The following is a 21651-nucleotide window of genomic DNA, read 5'->3' as shown; positions in this document are numbered from 1 at the left end:
ATCCTCGGGGCGGTAGAGGAAAGTGGGAAGAGTCAATCGCTATTCAAGTCATCCTGGGATTACTGGTCGGGCTGGGAAAGGAGGCTGCAACATCACCTGCTGTGCTAGAGGAAGATGTTCATTTTTAGAAGATACCATTAAAAAAATAGGAACTACAATAACACAAAGCAACCACTACTAAAAGTTGGCAGGAATTGGTGGACTGGGCAATGCCTTCCTTGGTGCGTGACTTTTGGGGAAGAGCTAAGTAAAGGGCTCAGCTAAGCGTTGCTGCTCTCTGTGTGATTCCCAGTGTGTCTCTGAGCCGCTTCGTGCACACAACGTGTGCTGGGAGCAGGTGAGACCCTGGGACACGGCACTGGTAGTATCAGCCCCCCGTGCTGTGCAACCTCCCAGGCACCATGTTCAATGTCTATGGGGAGGTTGGAAGTAAACAGGACTTGACTCGATTTTTATTTTCCCCTTCATTTCTGTGGCATCTGCTCCCACCTATAGAAGTCTTTAAATGTGACCCATTTGCGGGTCCAGAGAGGGATGCAAACAGAAGGGGGACGTTTCCTCTAACAGGAAGTCTCAGAGCAAGCCCAGGAGAATGGGAAAAATCCCACAATATTTTATGGAAAGGCAAAGTAAGGGATGAGAAATCAAAGCTAAGGATCTGGTTGATGAAATTATTGAAAAGGACATTATATTCCTTATGAATAAAGCTAGAATTTACTCAGTGAAGTGAGGAAGCCAGTCAGCAGATATTAATCACTGTTCACCCATCCAGACTGGTGGAATTTGCTTGCACCTTAATCTGAATTTATATCTCCAGCAGTATCAATTCACTGCACAACAGAAACAAATGCATCTGAAATCCCAGCTGTGGCAAGACAAAGGCACACAAGCAGCTCTGGGGCTCAGCAGGACACAGCCAGCACTCGTTGCATTCCCTGCATACTTCTCCCACTGGAGGAACCCCAACAGAAAGCAGTCGTAAAACATTAACTATCTGCAAGAGGTATCTTTGGGTGGTTCTAGCTGTAGACCTGATTTGAAAGTAAAGACAGAAATTCTAATGTTTTACAATAATTTAAAAGGCAGATGGTGAGAGTATCATTTGGATTTGGATCAGTTGAGGATCTGGTCCTGCATAAACCAGAGCAGAGCTTGGAACTGCCAGTGATAAAGTGGAAAGAACAAGCGACAAAGCAGAAAGCAGTTGCTTTGCAAACTCTGGGGCCACATGGCTTTGCTGCCACCGGGAATCAGGTGTCCTGGGATTTAAAAAAAAATCATGCATTTTTTCCTCCCTTTCCTTTTTGTTGTTCTGGCAGCAAACCCCAATGTCGCATCACAAAGAGGAGAAGTTTCTTTGTACCATATGACAGCTTCACCCCTCCTATATTTCTGGTGTCCACAGTCATGCACTGTAGAATCTGCGTAGCAACATGGACAGAAATTGCACAGACAGATGAAAGAAAACTGCCTGGCTGACAAAAGCTAGTTTCTGCACCACATGTCCTGAGGCAAAGACTCCCCAGCAAAGTAGCTGCTGCCTGAGCCTGTGGCCACTGCTGGGTGAGAGCATGGTAATAGGAATTATTGTCCTCTGTGGGATGAAACCCTGTGACTGTGAGAAGGGTCAGGTCCCTGGATAGCACTGACATCTTATTATTAGGAAGCAGAGTGAATGCTATAATTCCCATATCTTCCAGGTTTCTATTTGTAGGGTGCACGAGCACAGCGGCACAGGCATCCTTATCTACAGTAGTTTCAACCAAACTAACCTGGAAAACAATAGCAGTGAAGGTAGACAGGTATCCTAGACAGAAGAGCAGTGTCCAAGCTCCATCTAACAACATGAATCCACTCCTGCCCTGCCTGCCCACGTTAGCTGGCTCTAAACCCACAACCCCAAATTTGATTTCAGTGTAGACATATATAACAGGGATTTAACTGATAAGTCTAAATTAAGAACATAGCTGTTGGGAAGTCCCTCTACATTCAAAGGGGGAAGAAGATACCAGAAGGTGACTCGGCCCCTCTAAAACCTGAGTGATTCCTACAGCCTCTGGTCTGGGTGGAAGCATACAAAGACTAACACAGGGAAAGCCTCTGTTAGCAGTGGAATTTGGGTCAGAAGCATGTTTTGGAAAGCAGCTGCCGATCACCCCACTTGTCACACTCTTTCCATGCTGTACAGTGGCAAATTGGTTTTCTTTCTGATGAGGCTGGATGGGAGGACACATCCAGCTGGTAGCAGTTGTTGAGCTCACGGGACTAAGTGACAGCTAGTCCAAAGCCACCCTCCCAGAACGGACATGGTGAAGGCACCAGCTCCTCAGCTCCAGCTGTTTTACTCTGCAGAGTCCAGTTGCTGATGCACAGCCATGCTTGTCAGCTGCCGTGCCAAGGTGCCCAGGTCTGATGAGATCAGGGCAGAGCCCAAGCAACTGGTAACACTAAGTCAAATCCAAATCACAAGGGAAGGAACTAAAGCTGCCATTTCCCAGATGAGAAACTCCTCCAGATCCCACAGGAACTCTGTGGCAATGCCCAGGAAATGAAGGCGGATTTAATAACAAGACCACCCTCCTTCAGGATATTGCTTAACTTGCATTCCTACCTTGAGGCTTGCTTATAACCATCTGTTAGTCTGTCTGCAAAATTATTAGCCTCTTCCTCTTCCTCCAAAAGGAAAATTCTGCTATAATACAGCATCTTATTTTTTTGGCCCTACTACTCCCTAATTCAGCTGACACTTTCAATTTTACCCATTTTGCAACTCTCCTAATCATGTATCATTGCCTATTTTTTTTTTAAGTGCAAGCTTGCTATGCTTGTTTCCACGCAGTAGAAATGATGCCTTCCTCAACACTAAAGGTGTCCATGAAAACACCAGTAAGACCATCTACTTACATAAATTTACAGGGCGCTACTAAGTAAATGTAAATCAGCTAACTTTCACCAGGGAAACCCTTAGTCAAGGCACTTCAGCTTCAATGTAAGTTTTGTTACAAAAACCAGGGCAAAATATCAGTCCAAAGAAATTTTAGCTCCTTTTCGCAGCTTAAAGATCTGCAAGGAGGGACAAGGGGAAGAAAGCTTTCTGGAGTCACTTCTATGTTTTGAAGCCAAGTACTACATGGCAGAGTTAGGATTTGTCTGTCACTATTACACTTGGATTTGGGAGAGCATGTGTCAAAAAGGTAGCAAATTAGATAGTGGTATGGCAAGAGGGGGACTTCCACTTCTCTTACCATTTGAAGGACACCAAAATATGCCATCAGGTATCCAGACTCCACTGCTTCCAAGCCAAAAAAATCCATAGAGATGATGGAAAACATAACCAGGAACAAACCTAGAGGGAGGGTTAATGAAAAGCATACATCAATATACTTGCACTGCATATAGTGGCCCAGACCCTACTCCCAGTCACCTCCAGTATGAGTCAGTAGCTCTCCCTGGGGTTACTAGGACTGGATATAAACATGAGCAGAATCCTATTCAAAGTCAGTGTAGTAATTTAATCTTTAAATGTTAACTTTTTTATCCCCCTTACTTTCATCTTTAAAATAATGTGACTATGTAGGCTGTAGATTCAGCTGTTTATTATAAACTGGTAAATATTTTTATCACCCAAGCCAGACTAACCATTAAGGCAGCGAGAAAACATTTGTTCAGACAAGACTGTAACCATAAAAATAATCTGATTGGATTCCTTGCCCCTTTTGCCTGACTTTAGATTTTCACCATGGGGAACACTGCCTGGGAAACAACCTGTTGACATCAGCCTAAATACAGCAGTTTCACTGCACCCCTGGGCAGTGATGTCGGTGGCACATGAAGTCTCTCGCTCCCCTGGACCAACAGCGGTGTTGACACAACCAGTCAGGAAAGTATGGACAGAAAGAGCACAGGCTGGGTCTGCTTTTCAATCAAGGCAATTTCTGGAAAGCATAATGGAAAATGCCCACTCACTTAATCTCACATGAAAATACAATAGTGTGCATTTCCCCCACCACCAAATGTACACAAAACCGGACACGTGTACACATGCTCCCATTGTACACAAAGAGCTGTCAAATAATTAAAAATATTATGACAAAACATCGCTCTCAAAGAGTGGTATGGGGTAAGAGGCTGCTGCCTCCCCTAGTGTCTTGTGCACCTCAGATGGGCCAAGACAGTCAGAAATCGGGGCTCTCTGTGTGTTGGAGAGCACTGATCCTGCTGGGGAGAGGAGAAGAGAGCAGATGACGAGGTACAAAGATGGTAAATAGGGAGCTGTGGTCCTCTCTTTCCTGGAGAAAACAGAGCCCAGGAAGCAACGTGTGAGGACTAAGAAGAGAGGTTGTGGCCTGGCAAAGTGAGTCTCTAATCCTGCAGCACAGCAAGGATCTTGTTGGCATTTCCTGGAAGTGTGCAGAGAACAACCCCAAATTGCTGAGTAAAACACCATGGAGGACTCATGCCCTAACAAACCAGCACAACTCTACTGCACCCAGCAGCCCGGCAGTGAAGCATCTGCAGCAGCGAGGACGTCCCTCCAAGCACCTAAAGCCTTTGCCATAAGGGACCACCGCTCTCCCACCCCAAAACCTGCCACAAAGCCTTCCTGAACTCCAACACTCATTGGAGACACTTCTTTCTGCTTAAAGGGGATACCCACACCCCAGCTGGCCCTGCAGCACTGGGGGAGAGGGGTGGGGGGCAGGAAGGGCATCCCGCTCTGCTATTCTCCAGATACTTGGAGAAGGTATCAGGGAGCTGGGGCTCGTGAAGATTTATGGCTTCACCATACCCCTCCATGTAGAGCACCCTGTAGTTAACCAGTTACTTTGAAATTGTTCTTAGCTCAAGCCACCTTAAGGTAACATGCAAATAACCATATTTACTCACAACATCCAAAATAGGCAACAGAGTTGCACATGTTTATAAAAGGCACACGTGAAGAAATGAAAGAAAAACCACACTTCGTTTCACTTGCAGGAAGATTAGATTGAAGCGGGCGCTCGCCCTTCATCCTTCTACTCCACTGCAGGTACCGCTTAGGAGGGGCTTGACCTTCCTGCATACCCGATGCTTCTTCCCGGTACCACGTGCCAGCTTCTACAGCTCCTCTTTTCTTTGAAGTCCCTCACCAAGTTAAGGCAGATTTGGATCTTTCTCCTCCAAATGAGCTGATTTCTTTTGGAGCAGGGTGATAGGCTGTGCTCTTTAATTAGCGTTACACATTGCACAGCTCCCCTGGAGATGCAAAGGTCTCTTCTTTAGATGGGTGTCACCCCCTGTGCCTGCATGGTCACTTAAATCTGTCTAGGCAAGGGAGACCCACCCTGCTCCCTCTTTCAGCGACTAAAGGGGTCTCTCCCACTGGCAACACATTTCTTGGTGACACCTGCAAGGGAAGCCCAAGATTGAACTCAGAGGATTTTATGCTCATTGGAACAATCATTTCTTACAACGATCTCATCAGGTCCCATCTGGGTAGGCTGCAGGTCAACTGAATGCAGCCATGTGAATAATGTATACCCCCTGGGGAGGGCTCACTGGGGTGGTGGGTCCCCAGGCTCTTCTGGGGACACCAAAAGCCCATGCAGGAGCTGCTTGGATAAGCCTCAATTCACAGTGTGAGGCTCAGCTTTTCAGCAGGAAAAAATGGAAAATAGCAAAAACTATCCTCAGAAACCTCACTTCTTTTTTTTTTTATGCGTGTGTGTGTGTCTAAATAAAAGGGTGAACTCCTTAGAAAAACTGGCACGAGAGAGATGAGTAACTAGGGTTATGCAGCAATCAGCAGGTAAATGTTTTGTGAGATGTGATAAAGATAAGGAAAAGCACAAAAGAGACACAAGGAGTACAAGTCATATTTAAAAAAAAGAAGACATGACATTTCTAAAAGCAGCCTGTGGCTTTAGGAGGGCCAGCTTAGCAAACCTTACCGAAAGCTGGTGTAAAAAGGTGAGCATGGCCTCTGGGAGCCTGTCTCAGTGATCCTATGCTGGATTGCAAACTGATGGGACGCAGAGCCCCAGAGCCCACAGCAAAATCCTGCTCCACGGGTGACATAAAGTCCCTTTAAAAATGGGACGGAGATGCTAAAGTGACTGCGTTAAAACCAGGTTTTCCAAAAGGATGAGGCAGCCAAAGATTCATAGAAGCAGCTATTTACCAGTATTTTCAAGGCTCTGGTGATTTTTGGTCAGTAAAGGTATGTTTGACATTTTCATCCTTGTGCTTTCTTTTCTGTCTCTTAATCTACCGCAATGTAATGAGACTCGCTTTTCCCAGGTCAGTCAAGGATGTAATTTGGCTGTGCTGGAGAGGTCCGCTGCCCATCCATCCCTTGGCAGCTACCCTCCTGCAAGAGGCACAGAGCCCCTGTCTCTGCTTTTATGCAACACAGGGAGGAGGTTCGCAGCCCTCCCGGAGAGGCTCTGTCGGTCTCAAAAAAGCTAATTTTAAACAACGAGATCCATAAAGAACAGAAGATTTTCTTCTGTGTATATCACAAATGTGTTTACAAAGTAAATAGAGAAACATCTGTAATTTGGGTGATCTAATTAATTATGCAGCTGGGAGATGAAAGGTAAATGAGCTCATGAGGAGCTCAGCCTCCAGCTGTGGGCAGCAGAGAAGTAGGTGATGGCCAAATCCCCTTTCAGCTGCCATTGTACGGTCAGTAACTTGAAGAGAGACCTCCAAAGAGAAGTCACTGGGATTTTAATCACTCCCCACTATAGTGCAAGCGCTATACTCCTAGGAGGAGTGCCTCTGGTGAACCCATTCCTACTCTCACTGAAATACTCCCAGCCATTTCTGACAGACTATCAGCCCATGTCCTGCCTTAAATCTAAGCTTCACTGTCTCCATTCTTTTTGCCTAGAAGTCCCCTTGCAGTTTGGGGCAGGAGATGTTTATTTTGGTTGAGTGTGCTTTTTTGCTGTGCAGAGAAAAAGAAGAACATCTTCTGCAACAGGGAGGAATTTGCATTTCAACAGCGATGACTACAACAAAGTGCATCTCACCTGGTCTTTGGAAAAAGGAGAGTGCACAGGAAATTACCGTGTAGATTCTATATGGATGTGGTCTCGGGATGGCATTTTTAAGCAGAGAAATGAATGCTACTTTAAAGCTGAGAAATGAGCTGGAATCAGCAAAGAAAATCCTCTACTTTAAAGCTGAGATATGAGCCGGAATCAGCAAAGAAAACCCTCTTAAAACATCACTCGACTATCTCATTCTGTGAAACACTGCCATTTTATAAATCCTTTTAAAAATAAAGTTTTAAAAGTTCAGTTTCAGAATAAGTGCACTGTTAGGGCAAGCCAGCAGTCCATCGAGACTGTATCCTGTCTCTAGTGGTCGGGGTAGGACCAGCTGGCGTTATTGATCTCAGCCAATGCCAACTACGTACAAAAAGAAAAAAAAATAATCAGAAATCCTTTACTTCTCCCTAACGTCCCTGCATGTTATTCTACAGCTCCAGACAGACTTGTTCCCCCAGAGCCTTAGCAAGGAATAACAGTTGAACCTGGCCAAGCCCAGAAATGCCACCCCCTTCCAATTCAGCCACTCTTCACAGCCAAATCTACTTTAATTTGTAAACTGAATTTCCAGTCTACAAATTAGAATTTAATTTGTAAATTCTGTTTCATGTTATTTAAACTTCAAGGGCTGCTCCAGACCCAGATGAATTAGAAAAAGATGCAAAGTATAAAAGCTAAGGTGCCCTAAATCCTTATTGGGAAGGGAATTGCCTTAGTTTGTTCAGATGTGCGATGTGCACGTGTTTTGATGCATACAAAATCCAATCCTTCAAACTCTAATCAAGAGAATCTGCACTTTTAGGTTTGTCTGGGAGAAGAGCCATGAAGGCTCTCTGTGTGAAAGGGCAGAGAACATCACCCTTTCCTTACACCACCACTAACAAGGTTGACATGCTGGATTAATCTCTAGACAATTGTGGGGGGGAAGTGGATAGAAGACAGAGGGTAGGCAAAATTAAAGATGATTAAATTGTGACCAAGGGTATGTATAACCAGGCCAATTGGAGACATGGATCATGCCAGGACAGCAACTGACTAAGGGAGTAGGGAAACAGGCAGGTTTGGGATGGGTTTGAGGTGGCAGTGGTTGTCTATCATGACACAAAAACCAGAGCAGAACATATAAAGTAGAGAAAACGAGCACCACCATCAATGTGCAAAGGAAGAAACATGCTGTGGCACCTCTGCATGCAGCTGGCAGTTAGAGCAGCCACATCATCCAGCAGCCTCTCATCCAGCAACAGTTTTCAGTTGTTGGGAAAAAGGTTAGTGTACATATACTCCTTAAAATCATTAAATTAAATCAGGAAGGACCTCAGTGTTTCTGGCAGAGTACAAATGATTTCCCTCTGCTCTGAAGAGGTTACAGCCTAAATAGAAATGACAGACAAGAGGAAAAGAACATATACAGCCAGGTGAATAGGGTAGAGAGATTAAATGAATTGCCAAAAGTCACAGAAGGAGCCTGTAGCAAGTAGTCTGTTTTACATTAAGTCACAGGTTTTTGACCCTATGTAGCTGAGAGCATTTGAAAGCATCCAGCATTGAGTTAGGAACTGAATCCTCACTGCTCTGTGATCAAATGCAACATGCTTTCAGCAACTTGAGACAAGCCTGGTCTACAGTGTATGTCGTCTTATGTTAAATACATCAGCAATCATGGGTAATGGGTAAGATTTACCAATGGGAAGTCCAGCAAAGACCTTGACTATGAAAATTTCCATCACTCCTGGAAACCTCATCAGCCGTAGGATTTCTCTGATGCTAAACACACTGCCAGACTGTGATGTGCCTAAAGGAAATGACATATTGATTAATGTTCTACTTATACAGGTTAGAAGGAGGAAGTAAGAGACTCTGAGAATGTCTGAGCAGGTTCACCACCATCTTTCTGAAAAGGTGAGTCTCTGCAGCACCAGCTTTCTGCCAACAGCAGGAGTTTGGGAGCTGCTGCTAGGTCTGCATGCAGAGAACCCCTGTGAGACAGCAGGTCTGCCTCCTGTGCGGGGCCAAACTAACCCCCGGTGATGGGTCTACATTCACCTTTTCTGAGATGTGCAGCAAGCACTGGGCTGGAAACCTGCAATTCTGCACAACAGAGTGGTTGGTAGGTAGGGAATAATAATATTCCACAAACATAGCTTAGGCATTAAAGTGTCAGCATTTCAAGGCTGGCACCTTTTGCCCTTAAATAAACCCCTAGTCCTTTAGCAGAGTCCTTACAGCATGTCAATGCCCCATCCCTATTCATGTGCTATTTATCAGAAACACTAAATACTTACTGTTCTCCATGTCATGATGGTCTGACTTTGGTTTAGCCTGCAAAGGGATCCAAACCATTGCTATCATAGTATTTATGAGATTTCCCACCAGCCCAACATATGTAGGAACAAAAATGCTGCAAAGAGAAAAAATAGGGTAAGTGGATAAATAGCATAAACAAGACATTTATATCTCTGTCCTGCAATGGCTTGGGCACTTGGATAAATAAAAAACCCCTGAAGTCGCGGTACATAAGGCTATAAAAGAGCTCACATCCTTTAATGGGGGCTTTGAATATGACCACAGTTTGAAATTTCACCAAAAGATTACTATTGCCATCAAGATTCATTTGTATTAATAATAGGGTATAATACAATGCTTTTAAATCTGTACGTGTCAGGGGAAAAGAGCCCCTCTTGGTTTAACGAAGCTTAGAAATCTTCCCATGGAAAGCACAGCGTCAGCTTGTTAGGATCCATCTAATCCCATCTAATCCCCAGTTTCATTCATCTAAGTATCATCTCACTCTTTGAAATTTCTTAGCGAAATCAAATTAAGGAAAGTGAAGAAAGCACTCAAGTCGATTAAGGATGGTAGAATGCAGCCCAGCCTACAATCAGAACTGAAACCACCGGAGATACAATGCCACTTGAAAAGGAGCTGCTAAAAATAACAAACATGATTTACAAAACCTTCTGAGGAGGTGAGTAGACACCACTTTGACTGATGTACCTACTTTTTCCAAAAGCACCCAAAACCAAATCAACACCCCTTCAACTGTCCATCAGGGCCCCAAATGTTGGATCTTTAACAGAAGTGGAGCCACATCGTTAGATGTAGACACAGTGAACCGCAATTATTAACAGTAGTTGTACAACGATAAAAAGGAACAATTACAATTTATCTAAAAAACCCAAACACAAACCACGTTAAAGTCAATAACATCAATAGTAAGTCCTCAATTATCACTGTCCTCTTCAAAGAGAAGATTAGGAAATGACTCCTCCCAGTCTGTAAGGGCATGTAGGAATATTTCAGACTCTGAAGGGCTTTAACTCTGCCAAACACAGGTGGAGCAAAGTCCAGGGGTGGAAGACTGAAACTCAGGAGAGTTGAGCCAGAAGCAAAGGGAGAAGCATGTTTTGCTTTTAACAGTGAGAGCAATTATCCACTAAACTAGCTCATTAAAGGTCTCCCCCATCATGGGAACCCTGTTAGTTGAAAGGTTTCATAAAACACGAGCTCAAAACCTACTGCAGGACACAGGTTTGGGGTGGGAATGCCCATCAGAAACACCAAAGGTTGGTGTCACGAAGGGCATAAGACTAAGTGACCACCATGGTGTCGTGGGGGCATTGAAATTTAAGCACCTTGGAATTCAGCAAATTAATGCCTGGTTTTCACCATAGAAGGCTTTGGAGCCATGCAGGTCTGTGCACACTCAGAGGCGATGGCACTATCCCTGCATTCCCGGCAACCTGTGCTGCAAAAACAGGACACAAAAGCGAGCTGCCAGCCACCAATCAACACTTCCCCCGAGCCTGCTGATAAAGGACTAAACACATGTTCCTGACTTTTTACTGCTGCTTTCCTTGTCAGACCATGGAATCATCCATGGTTTTTTATGGAATAACCAGCAGCACTAATCGTCAAAGCCTCAAGTTTCCTCTGTGCTAGACAAAGGTGTGGTCTGAATAATTTCTGGAGTATTATTAAAGTCCCAGAGCAAGACAGTCAAAGATTGAGAGGCAAACAACCAAGAGAAGCATCAAAGAGCAAATACATATATATATATACAGGCGTATTCCCGCTAATAGCAACAGCAAAAATCCCAGCTGAATATTTTAATTCTCATTAATTATTATTAATAACAACAAAGTCAGATAATATCTTCCTGCAAATGGACCTAGTGCTGTAATTTAGACCTGTTGCCTTCCATCTGCCAAGCTGTTCCACTAATTACCCCAGACCACAAAATTAGTTATTTACTGGATCATTACTTTTTATTTTTAGTGAAGCAGATCATCACTTTCTGATTTAAAATTATCTGCCAAACAGTTCCAAAACTACTGAAATGAACTTTCTGGACCCAAATTTTTATCCAAGAAATCTGGAATTTCTACTTTGCATTGCAACATAAAGTAAATTTACTAAGAAAATAGAAAGGATAAAATAATCAAAATAAGTAGCTGCAGCTGGCTTAATGTTTTTTGGAGTTTCTCTGTTTCAAGCTTTCATTCTAAAATGGAAAAAACGCATCACAAAAATTTTCATTGGACAGAAAAACTTCCTTTCCAGTCTTATTTTTTCCTGAGGTTTTCCAGAATCCCACATGCCAATGTAAATATGTTTTACTCTTCAGATCCAAGAAGAATTACAGCAAGCAATAAGAGAAGGATCCCCCTATAAAACTAGTAAGCAAACGATGCACTACTTCACTGCAAGCATATGACTGATAATTCATTGCTGGGAAAGGGAGCAGACAATCTAGATATTTTACATATTTGGGAAAACCTGGGCTTGCCATAATGGATTTGTGGCATTTTGTACGGCTGGACTCTGAAGTCATAGAAATCCAGTAAAACATGGAGCTTGAGATCGTGTTTCTCAGACAAGCCTGAAGTGTTCAAAATCATCTGAAAATCCCCTTTTTTAATCACAGCTTTCTGTAAGCGCTTCATCTTTTTCCACATATTAAATGTTATCATACCTTGATGAAAAGGAAATGAAGGTACACCCTCGAGTTAACTTCTCCCCTGTCTTGTCCTTTGGCAGGGACAAACTCTGGAACTGGAGATAACGCATCTGTGTCCACCTCTTGCATTTGTTTGCTCATTTAAGAAAGACGAAGTGAAACCAAGGGTCATAAAAATGCCATATCAACACAGGAGGTCATTAATTTCTTTCTGATGTTTCCATTACACACGAGGACAACTCCTGTGCCACCCCTTCAGTACAGCATCAGTGGGACGCATCCTCCCACCCCTACAGTGAAAGGCAACTGTTTTACAAAGCATCAGTGCAGGGCGGCTTTCCTGACACATCATCACCTCTGATGAGGCGAGGGACTGTACACATTGTCTTTTCCTGTTATTCGAAGACATACAAATATTTACACTGTCATGTAAAGGGACACAAGTGCTAAAACCAGTATGCATGTGCTGAATCATTATTTCTGGCAGCAGGGAAGACAAATGCTAGTGGGTTGAGCTGACAGTACTCTTTCAATGATGCTGACAGGAGACCGGAGGTCAATGCATTTGCTGGGACAATTGATGAAGTTGCAATGACGCTGCTGGATCCTCAGCTGGAGCTGCTCCATGTCACCACCAAGGGGGAAAACTCTACCCACACCCTGGGATGCTGCTGGGAGGAGAGCTGCAGCCCTGTGGAGGTGGGTAGGAAGGAGACAGTGGTGTTTGGAGAAGTTCAGGAAGCAGCAGGAGGGCAGGGGAGGGTTTGACCCCACAACAGCCCCATGGAACAGCACTTCGACAAGGGGTACAGTGATGCCATTGCCACCAGCAGAGAAAACAGCCAGTGGTTAGCACTGACAATCACTGCTGTGCTTGCTGGACCCTTTTCTGCACACTGAGCAAGTGGACAACCCAGGGCTAAGCTGTTGCTCTTATATTTTATGGCTGATGAGGAAGAAGTGGTACAAACCAGAACAGCTAAGCTAAAAGTGAGGTACCCCAACCCCTCAGTGGAGCTGAAGGCTGGGGGTAGGAATGATTGCTGGGTTGGCAGCTCCTGCTAGGCAAGACTTGACTCGCAGGCACTCGTCTTTTTTAGTTTTAAGATTTAAGCATGAAATCCCATCTCTGCTGAAATCAGTGGGAGTCCTTCTGCATTCAATTTTGCCAGTTTGTCTTATCAGGAGGAAGTTTTACCAGGAATGGACGTGGTGGCACTATTAAGACAAATGAGGCACATTAAGCAGGTTGCTCCTGTGGGACCTTTTCCCATCCTCTTCCCCTTCCTGCCTTCCTTCTCATCCCTCCTGGCTGTCCACAAACCAGCCATGTGGAGCCAGAGTGAGCCTTGCCAAAACCAGCAGCAGATTTCTTGAGCGGAAGAACAAAGGACGTGGGTAGGTCTAATACAATTAAATTAAAGGGAGCAAAAGGGCACAGCAGCTTCAGCAGCTGAGATCATTGTGCAGCCTCTTCCAGCTTCTTACTGATTAATAAGAGGTTAAGAGCCTTTACCATCCTGTGCCTTATGGTGAAAATAACTTGGGTAACTTTATCTGTGTACTTCAGCTTGTTACTTATAATTCCTTTGAGAGAGAGTCCCTTGCTGACTTTTGCCAGCAGCCTTCCTTGCTCTCCCCTGGGCTTTTCCACTAGCAAAGCTCCTCTCAGGTTGTCAGTTAAGACAAGAGCTGCCTGCTCTTCATCATTCGTTTTCAGCTTTGCCATGAAAGGGAGGAACAAAATGCATTGCCCTGTCCTGAATGGGACTGAAGTGCCCCAAGGTCCTGCTGCCAGGAGGGCTCACAGCAGTCGGCTGCAGGGAGCAAACAGCCGATCTTGGAAGACCACTAATTTGTGTTAGTTTTTGCCAACAGGAGCAGCCGTGGCTTGCCCTGACTTAAAGCTTTCGGAGAAATAAGAAGAAAACATGAACAGAGGGACCTGGAGGCCAGGAGCCCATAACATCAGCCAAACGCCGCTTAACGACATAATGAAAGCCTCTCATTTTCATTTTCCTGAGGCCATTAGGCAAGCATGGTAGATGCATTAAAAGCATCCGTTAAAAGAGTTTTCAAGGGTTTCAAACAGCAGGATGGCTGGCCCAGGGCATACTCACCACAGGACCGATGGTATGGCCAGGTACAAGGCTCACTTGGTAGCCTGTGGCCATGGATAAGGGACAAATGGCTGACAGCTAGGATTGTCTGTCTGGAAACTCCATCCTTAATACTGGTGGGAAAGCAGAACTGATGATGAAACCATTAAGAGTAATATAATGGTAAACAGATTAAACCCAAAGAAAATATTAGCATTCAAAGCCAGCTGGAGGAGGTCTGCATTTCTTCCCATCTAGTGCTTAACCAGCCTCTATATTTATTTGCAGGTAATTGTAAATCCCAATGTGCACCATGCTTCCCCAGGTAGACAAAGCAAGGACCTGCTCTACATTACTTTACAACCTGCTCCCATCAGGGTCAATTAGTATTAGGCAAACAAGTGCAATCAGGGCTCAGTTTCTGAATCAAGACATAACACAGTAACACAGGAGACAGAAAGGGCTCCCAGAGGCTCCCCAAACCCTGGAAGTGATCTTTTGTGTCTCTGCCCTAAGTGTCGCACACCCCTGAACTCAGAAGTGGTACACATGAAGCATCAGAAAAATCCAGAGAAGCTTACAGCAAATGCAGCTCTTGGAAAGTGGGCCCTGGCCAAACAAGTATGTGTGGGTGTATATACATACATATATATGTACAAACACATGTGCAGAGCATTTTCCCGCAGCTTTGAAGCAATGCTTTCAGCAAAACTTCCATGAAAAATTCAATCCCACTAGGGCGTGTGCACTATGCAGAGATCAGGCAGTGGCAAAGGAGCAGGAGAGAGGCCACTGACCAGGCATTTGCAGGCAGGTATTATTTTCAGTTGGCAGACGAGGGTGTTTGAACGGAGTTCCCGCTGGTACCGGCCAGCTGCAGCCCCCAGGGCAATGCCAAGGAGGGATGGGTGCCAGAGCCTCCCACTTCCACCAGGGAAGGCTACAACAAATATGGGATACAGTTTTGGGCTCTAGCTTAAATTCCAGTCCTTGCTCGGCTGTGATTCCCATCTTTGGTTTCCTGCCTGAAAAGCTTGGGATACACCAGTGAAGGTGCCTAGGGGTTGATGCCAGCTGGGAGGCTGCATTCGGGCTGTGCGTGCCCCGAGACGCTATCAATTGCTTTCTGATTAGCATTTCAGCCACAGAGCCCTGCTCTGCAAAGCCCAGGAGAAAAATGCGCGTGTGTAATTGCACAATTAGATTTTGCGTCAATACAGCGATTCTTTCAAGGAGGAAGCAGTTCCCAATGATTCTCTGAGGATTATAGGATCAATGTGTATTTCGGCAGTGAATGGGATTGAGTTTGTTTTCTTTCTCTTTTTCTTAATAAAGTCAAAGTTGAACATGGAGAGAGTGCAAATTGTTTTTTAGTGACTCACTCCCACTTCAAAACAGCGCTGCATAAAGCCAGCATTCATAGCCGGCCCAGATTCCTTAAAGAGCTCTGAAAAGACTCTCAAAATATTTCTTTGATTGCAGTCCGGCCACACTATCCACTCATACACTCACACCCTTAGAGGGGCAACTATGGGTGAAAAATAGCCGGTGAGTTAAAAAGAGGAGAAAAGCAAAAAACTGAGGTGAAAAAAAATGTTCAGGTGAAACCACGACACCAAACCATGGTCTCCGGTAAACAGCTTTGAGTCCATAAGAAAGTGAGCAGCAGTCACTGCATTCATGATAACTTAGTGGGACATAAACTTAGTACATATCTTATTATAAAATAGTGATGGTTTCACTCAAGGAACTTCGCTTTACTACCTTGACAATGCTTGCTGAATGTATTTAATCTTTGATCCATTGTGGTCTGGTCTATATTGCTGACATTCCTCCTAAAGACAAAAAAATCAAGCACAACATTTCACCAAAGCTTCCTAAAGAAACAAAACCACAAGGTCCTTAATCAAAAATAGATTCATTGAGCCTCAAAAATATGTCACAAGTTTCATTCATGCAAATGTACAGAGATAATCCAGCTTCCACAGCCCAGGGCAAGAAACGGCACAATAACACAAATAAGCCCAGACAGCCCAGCGCTCAGCAGGCTTCAGGGCAGCTCTGCCAGTGAAGGGTGGCCAGTACCACCCATCAACACATTATCCATGGCTTTGAGAGGAAAACCAAAAAAACAACTCAAACTTTCCTTTCTGCAATTCCTACTCCCTGTCCTCATGGAAGAAAACACCACACAAAGGCATGAATAAGCATGGCAGGAGTCTTTCCCCCTGGCTGTCCTGTCCAAGCAAACGCCCATGTGAAAACAGTATGTGAAGCCAGGAGAGCAGCCAAAGGAGTGTTAAAACCCAAGTGGGAACAAGTGCAACCTCCAAGTGACATGTGCCAGAGAAAGATGCCCTTTTCCACTTGCTTCCCTATTATCAGGTAGGAGGTACTTCACAAGAGGTAGGACAAGTCTCCTGGGATAAAGCACCCATATTTCACTGTAGCCCCTCAACTCCTTTGATTGCAATTTTTCCATTATTTCACTGGGATCCTGGTATTTCTCCAGAGCCAGAACATAAAACCTGAGCAGATATCCATCCCCACCCATGCATAAGCAGGAAACGGAGGGAGTTCACTGCCCTGATACAACTGGAAACCATGACCACGGCATCATTTTTGCCACATATGTTTTAGATGATGAACAGTAGAAGTCAGCTGCTGCTGCTTTGGGGAGAGCAGGAGGCTCTTTTTCACTCTAGTGAACTTGACATCATTGCAGGCTGTCCAAGGAGGTGGTGAGACTTTGCGTCCACACCCTCTGCAGAGCCCCTCACAGGGCGAAAATGAATCACCCACAGACAAGTGCTCATTCAACTGCTTATTTCTAGTGACAGCCACATCTGGAAAATTCAAGTGGTGGGAAAGGAGAAAAAGACGAAGGAGAGTACAGGAATCCTGCATGACCTGTTTCTATCAGAACTGGGCAAAGGGGGGATGCTGAAGATTGGCACTGGTGCATTAGCAGGGCAAAGAGCCAGCAGTACAACGGCAGAGCCACTGTGTGCTGGGGACACCAGGCAGTTCACAGCCACCCCCAAAGTCACTGGAGCTACCTGTGGCTTAAACTCTCTTAAGCAGACATTTGCTCCTGTGTGTGTCACTGGCCCAGCACAAGGAGGGTTGCTGGTAGGACTTGACGCTCAGCCTTACAAAAAAGCACATTAGGTCAGTGCAGGGCATTAAATAAAAACACCTGGGCTTCTTCCACATGGAAAATCCTCCTTTGGCAGAGCTCCCTATGTAAGCGATGCTCTGTGTGAATAGATAAGGCTGGCTGTCCATCAGGGGCTCCACAGCAACAAAACTATCTGTCCCCCACGAGCGCCTGCTGCAGAGACAATCCCAGCAATGAAAAGCAGCTCAAACTAACCAGCCCCTGCTGCAGCCCCAGCTCAAGCGCAGCAGATCCCACCGCTGGGGCGTGAAGGGGATGGTTGTGGCAGGATGCTAATCCCCAGGCAGCTGGAGCAGCCTGCCTGCGCCAGCCCATCCTGCTTCCTGATCCAACGCAGCGCTCTTCTGAGGAACCTGACTAATTGCCGGAAGAGGCATATCAGTTACGCTTCAATAAGACGTGGGCGGATTTGCATGCTTTGCCCATAATCCACCACTAATTTCAAGTATCATTTATTCTCGTGTGCTCTTTTCTGGTAAAACATCCTATTTCAAAATATTGCACTTTTTGCTAATTCAAAGCTTGCACTTGTATGTGTGATTATTGCTATTCCCTACTGCACAACATAGGCCGTCCCACTGGCATCTCGGTGCACCGAACACCTGCATGTTTACATCCATTTATAACAAATGGGGGAATAAGCTGCACTCCCCAAAAGGTTTTCATTAGCTGTCTGGCTAAGGCATTGCTTGCCTCACGCTCTGCAGTATCACGCTGTATGTCTAGAAATGGAGGAGTCTAGACAAGGAGACCAGGTGTGAACTGCACTCCCTGAATGGGGGCTTGCAACATCTGGCTTTGATCCCAGCAACGCTAATACTGGATGAGCTGGGGCAGGTCAAGATAGGCATCAGAAAGTAGGTGTAAGCGGTCAATTCTCACAAGAGAGGCATCCCACCAGTGAGGCTGGGACATGTGCTGTTCAATCTATCTGTGAACAATCTGGAGCAGCAGTGAGGTAAGAAAGTTTGCTGAGGATACGCAACTAAGAGACTACCGGCAAAAAAAGCAGTCAGTGGGGAATTGCATATGGCCTGTAAAGGGCTGAGGGACTGTGCAATAACATGGCAGCTGAAAGTCAGTGCAGATTAAATTTGAAGTGATGCATGCAGAGAACACAAATCTTAAATTCACATCTGAAATGATGGTTTCTGAACTGCTTATTATTACTCTGGAGTAAGACCTTTGGACTATCATAGACTATTCCACAAAACCATCAGCTCAGTACACAGCTAAGCAAACACTAGGGATTACTATGAAAGAAACAGCAAGCTAACAGAGAAGGGAACCTCATTAGAGGTTCTGGTTCACCAGCACTTTGAATAGTGCATGCAGTCCTGGTCCCCTCCTCTCAAAAAGGTATCTAAGAAGCGGGACAGGCTCAGACGATGGCAACAAGGACAATTCATGGCAACTGGTTTTATGCCTGTGGAGGCTGACAGCCTTCACCTCAGGAGAAAATGTCCAAGGCACATCTAATAAAGGTCCACAAGTTTGTGAGGGACTTGGAGCAGGGGGTTAGGAAGTGACTGGCATGGTCATTTCCACCACAAGAACTGGGAAGTACCAAATGAAGGTGTTGGAGACTGGTTCAAAACAAAGAGAAAGGCCTAATTTTTCCCACAACATGTAGAAGGTTGGTGGAGTTTGTTGCTACTGGTGTTGTGGAAGCAAAAGGTTTAGATGGGTACAAGGAGAGACTGGACAAGCATTTGGAAGAATGATCCATTGCAGGTTACTAAAGAGTCACAAACCATATTCATTCATGTTAGAAAATCCCCTGAGCTGAAAATAGTTGGAGGATGAAAAAGTAATTGGTGATTATGGAAGTTTGTCCCACTCTTTCTCTTCCCTAGGCTTCTTACTATGATTTTTATTGGAGAAAGGATATCAGATCATGTTGAGACGCAAGTGCAATATCCTGCAGCAGGAATCAAAACCATGTCTCCCACCACCATCTCACAAACCAGACAGGCTCATTTTTGCTCATTCCCTGGAAAATGCTGCTTTTTTCCTACAATCCTTAAACATTCCAGATAATAAATAAGAATAACCACAAGTCTCACTTTGCTCTTGGGACACTCAGTTGGGAAAGTGTAATGCTACATTTCAGTCCAAGAAATATTCCTGTATCTTCTCAAGTGACTGTTTAATATAACACAAAGATGTAATCCCCCATCTCTTAAAACATAGATTTTCCCCAGTCTTTTTCTTGGCTACTCCAATCACGCAAAGTAATAATAGCTTTTTGGGAGTCCCCCCACCTTCTTCTTCTTCTTCATGACGGAGGTTTGTTCCATAACGGGTGGCAAAGCCTTTAAGTAATTAATTTTTTTTTTTTTTTTTTTTTTTAAATTAAGGAACAAAAACTGCTCTTCAAGCTCAGAATGTGGTAAATTATTAAAACGCTCCGTTTGGGTGTGTCGCTAGGTAAGGACTCCCACACACAGACTGGTTAGAAGGTGAGCAGTGCTTGCTAGACTACCCGGTGACTCACCACCGAACGCATTGTTAATCATATGTTACAGCATGTCTGACTTCATAGAGTACCGTAGGTGGTGTGAAATAATCTTTGAATGAGTTCAAGCTTTTATGAGGTTACAACGCTTCAGACTCCAAAAGACTCAGCTGGGCAGGAAACTGTTGAGGATTTGCTATAGTAACCTGGGCTGCATTCCCAGAACGTCAGGTCTCGGCTCACGGCAGTGGCTTTGGAGGATCCACAAGTTTGGCATCAGCTGAAGTTGGTGCCTCTCACTGATTGTGACGCACTTGCTTACTCAAAGCAACATGTGGGCAGAGCTGAATTTTGCTGCCCAAGGATGACGGGTGGGGTCCGGGTAGTTCCTTCGAGGGGAAGGGGTAGGATTTGGCTGGGAAAGAAAGCACAAAGAGAGCTCTGGCAAGCCAGGACCACGGCCTTTGCTGGCACTAAGGAGACAGGCAATGACTGCTACTTCCAAGAGGACCTCTCCCACCTTCCAAAAAAAGACATGGACGCCAGATGCTCTGTCTTTCCTCAATGAGCATGCCTTCTCACCACTCTGGCACAGGAAAACAGACAATAGGACTGTGGGCAGACAGTCCAATGCCACAGACAACCTCCTGTTCTGCCAATGCTTGGAGGTGTCCCAGCACCAGCCCACCAAAGGACTCGAGCTTATTTCTCTGCCAGTCCCTTTTGCAACCAGGGCAGTGTTGAGGCTACTGCAGTGATCCAAGAGAGCAGTCCTTGTGTCATGCAAAAGGAAGGGCTCGCTCCACACCCCACATCCGAAGGCTAATGAGTTGACTAGCCAAGTCTGACACTTAAATTTCATCTCTTACCAGGACCGCATTCACGTGAATGACATTTTTAAGCTACGTAATCCCTGGCAAAACAAGTTACTTTACCTTGAGGTAAGTAACTGTAAATGCAGCATCCTACCAAAGGTACGGCACAGACTGATCTTGCCTTGGAACATGTAATGGCAGCCAACACCTCCTACCTCGAGGTGTGGAAAATCTTGCCATGCTCCATTAAGGGCTCCAGCACCTTTTGTCTAGTAAGACCTTCTAATGAAATAGGATGCGTCAAGGCTAATTTTGTATGAGAAGCAATGTTGGAACGCTAATACCCAAAAGTCACAAATAAAACATTTCACACATCAGGCAGAAGACTTTCCAGCACCCCACTCCAACCTCTTTGGTTGCACAACAGGCCCCTTGAAAACAACCCTTTCTCCAGCAAAGACAGAGCCGCAGGGTGGTGGTGCAGCTGATTTGATTTCATGAAGAGTTTGACCCCAGAAGGAGGCATCTGCATGAGAAGAGTGAGTCATGCCATTTCAATAATGGGCGAAACTATTAATTAAAGGTGCGCAGTTTGCTTGCTTGGGCAGGCTTTGTACACTCAAACCAGTAGTGGTCTCACTGTTACTATATTTACTGAACTCCCACAATTAAGTGTTTTGTTTCCCTCATCCCATAATGACAATGGTTTCTGCATGTTAAATAGATTCAGAAAGGAGGTTGTTCTGTGTTTCATATTTGCAAATTGTAGTAGTTTTCTCCCCTACATAGATTGTAGGACAAACACTAGCCAAGGAATAGCTAAGAAACTTTGCACTGAATGATCTATTTTCAACTATTTGTTTAGCATAGTAGAAAGTAATTTATTTGGGTTAAAAAGCATGTTCAATATTAACTGAAGTTGCTTGCACTTTTTGGAGCAATGAATTGAAAACAGATTTAATGTACTTCACACCAGTCAAATATAATATTTTCTATGCATCTTATATATTTCAGTGGATTCCAGAATTGCCAAAGCCCTGAGCGAGAACATCCTTTACCTGCAGACCTGGTGCAGCGGTTGCATTTTGAGCTCTGCCTAACACA

The 21651-nt window shown here is 44.8% G+C and overlaps 1 protein-coding gene across 1 annotated transcript in view; it reads right to left on the bottom strand.

Moving 5' to 3' along the window:
- Positions 1 to 21651, bottom strand: part of SLC67A1 (solute carrier family 67 member 1) — a 62085-nt gene that overhangs the window by 15575 nt on the left and 24859 nt on the right. The window contains exons 5-7 of the mRNA XM_074149496.1: positions 9320 to 9435; positions 8719 to 8829; positions 3246 to 3346 (exon numbers count right to left, since the gene is read on the bottom strand). Of these exons, the coding sequence (XP_074005597.1) occupies positions 3246 to 3346; positions 8719 to 8829; positions 9320 to 9435 (328 nt within the window). The remainder of the gene's footprint in view (positions 1 to 3245; positions 3347 to 8718; positions 8830 to 9319; positions 9436 to 21651) is intronic.

This window comes from Numenius arquata, chromosome 6 (genome assembly GCF_964106895.1).
Source record: "Numenius arquata chromosome 6, bNumArq3.hap1.1, whole genome shotgun sequence".
Taxonomy (NCBI): Eukaryota; Metazoa; Chordata; class Aves; order Charadriiformes; family Scolopacidae; genus Numenius; species Numenius arquata.
Note: the sequence above shows the minus strand (reverse complement) of the source record. Positions and strands in the feature narration are given on the sequence as shown.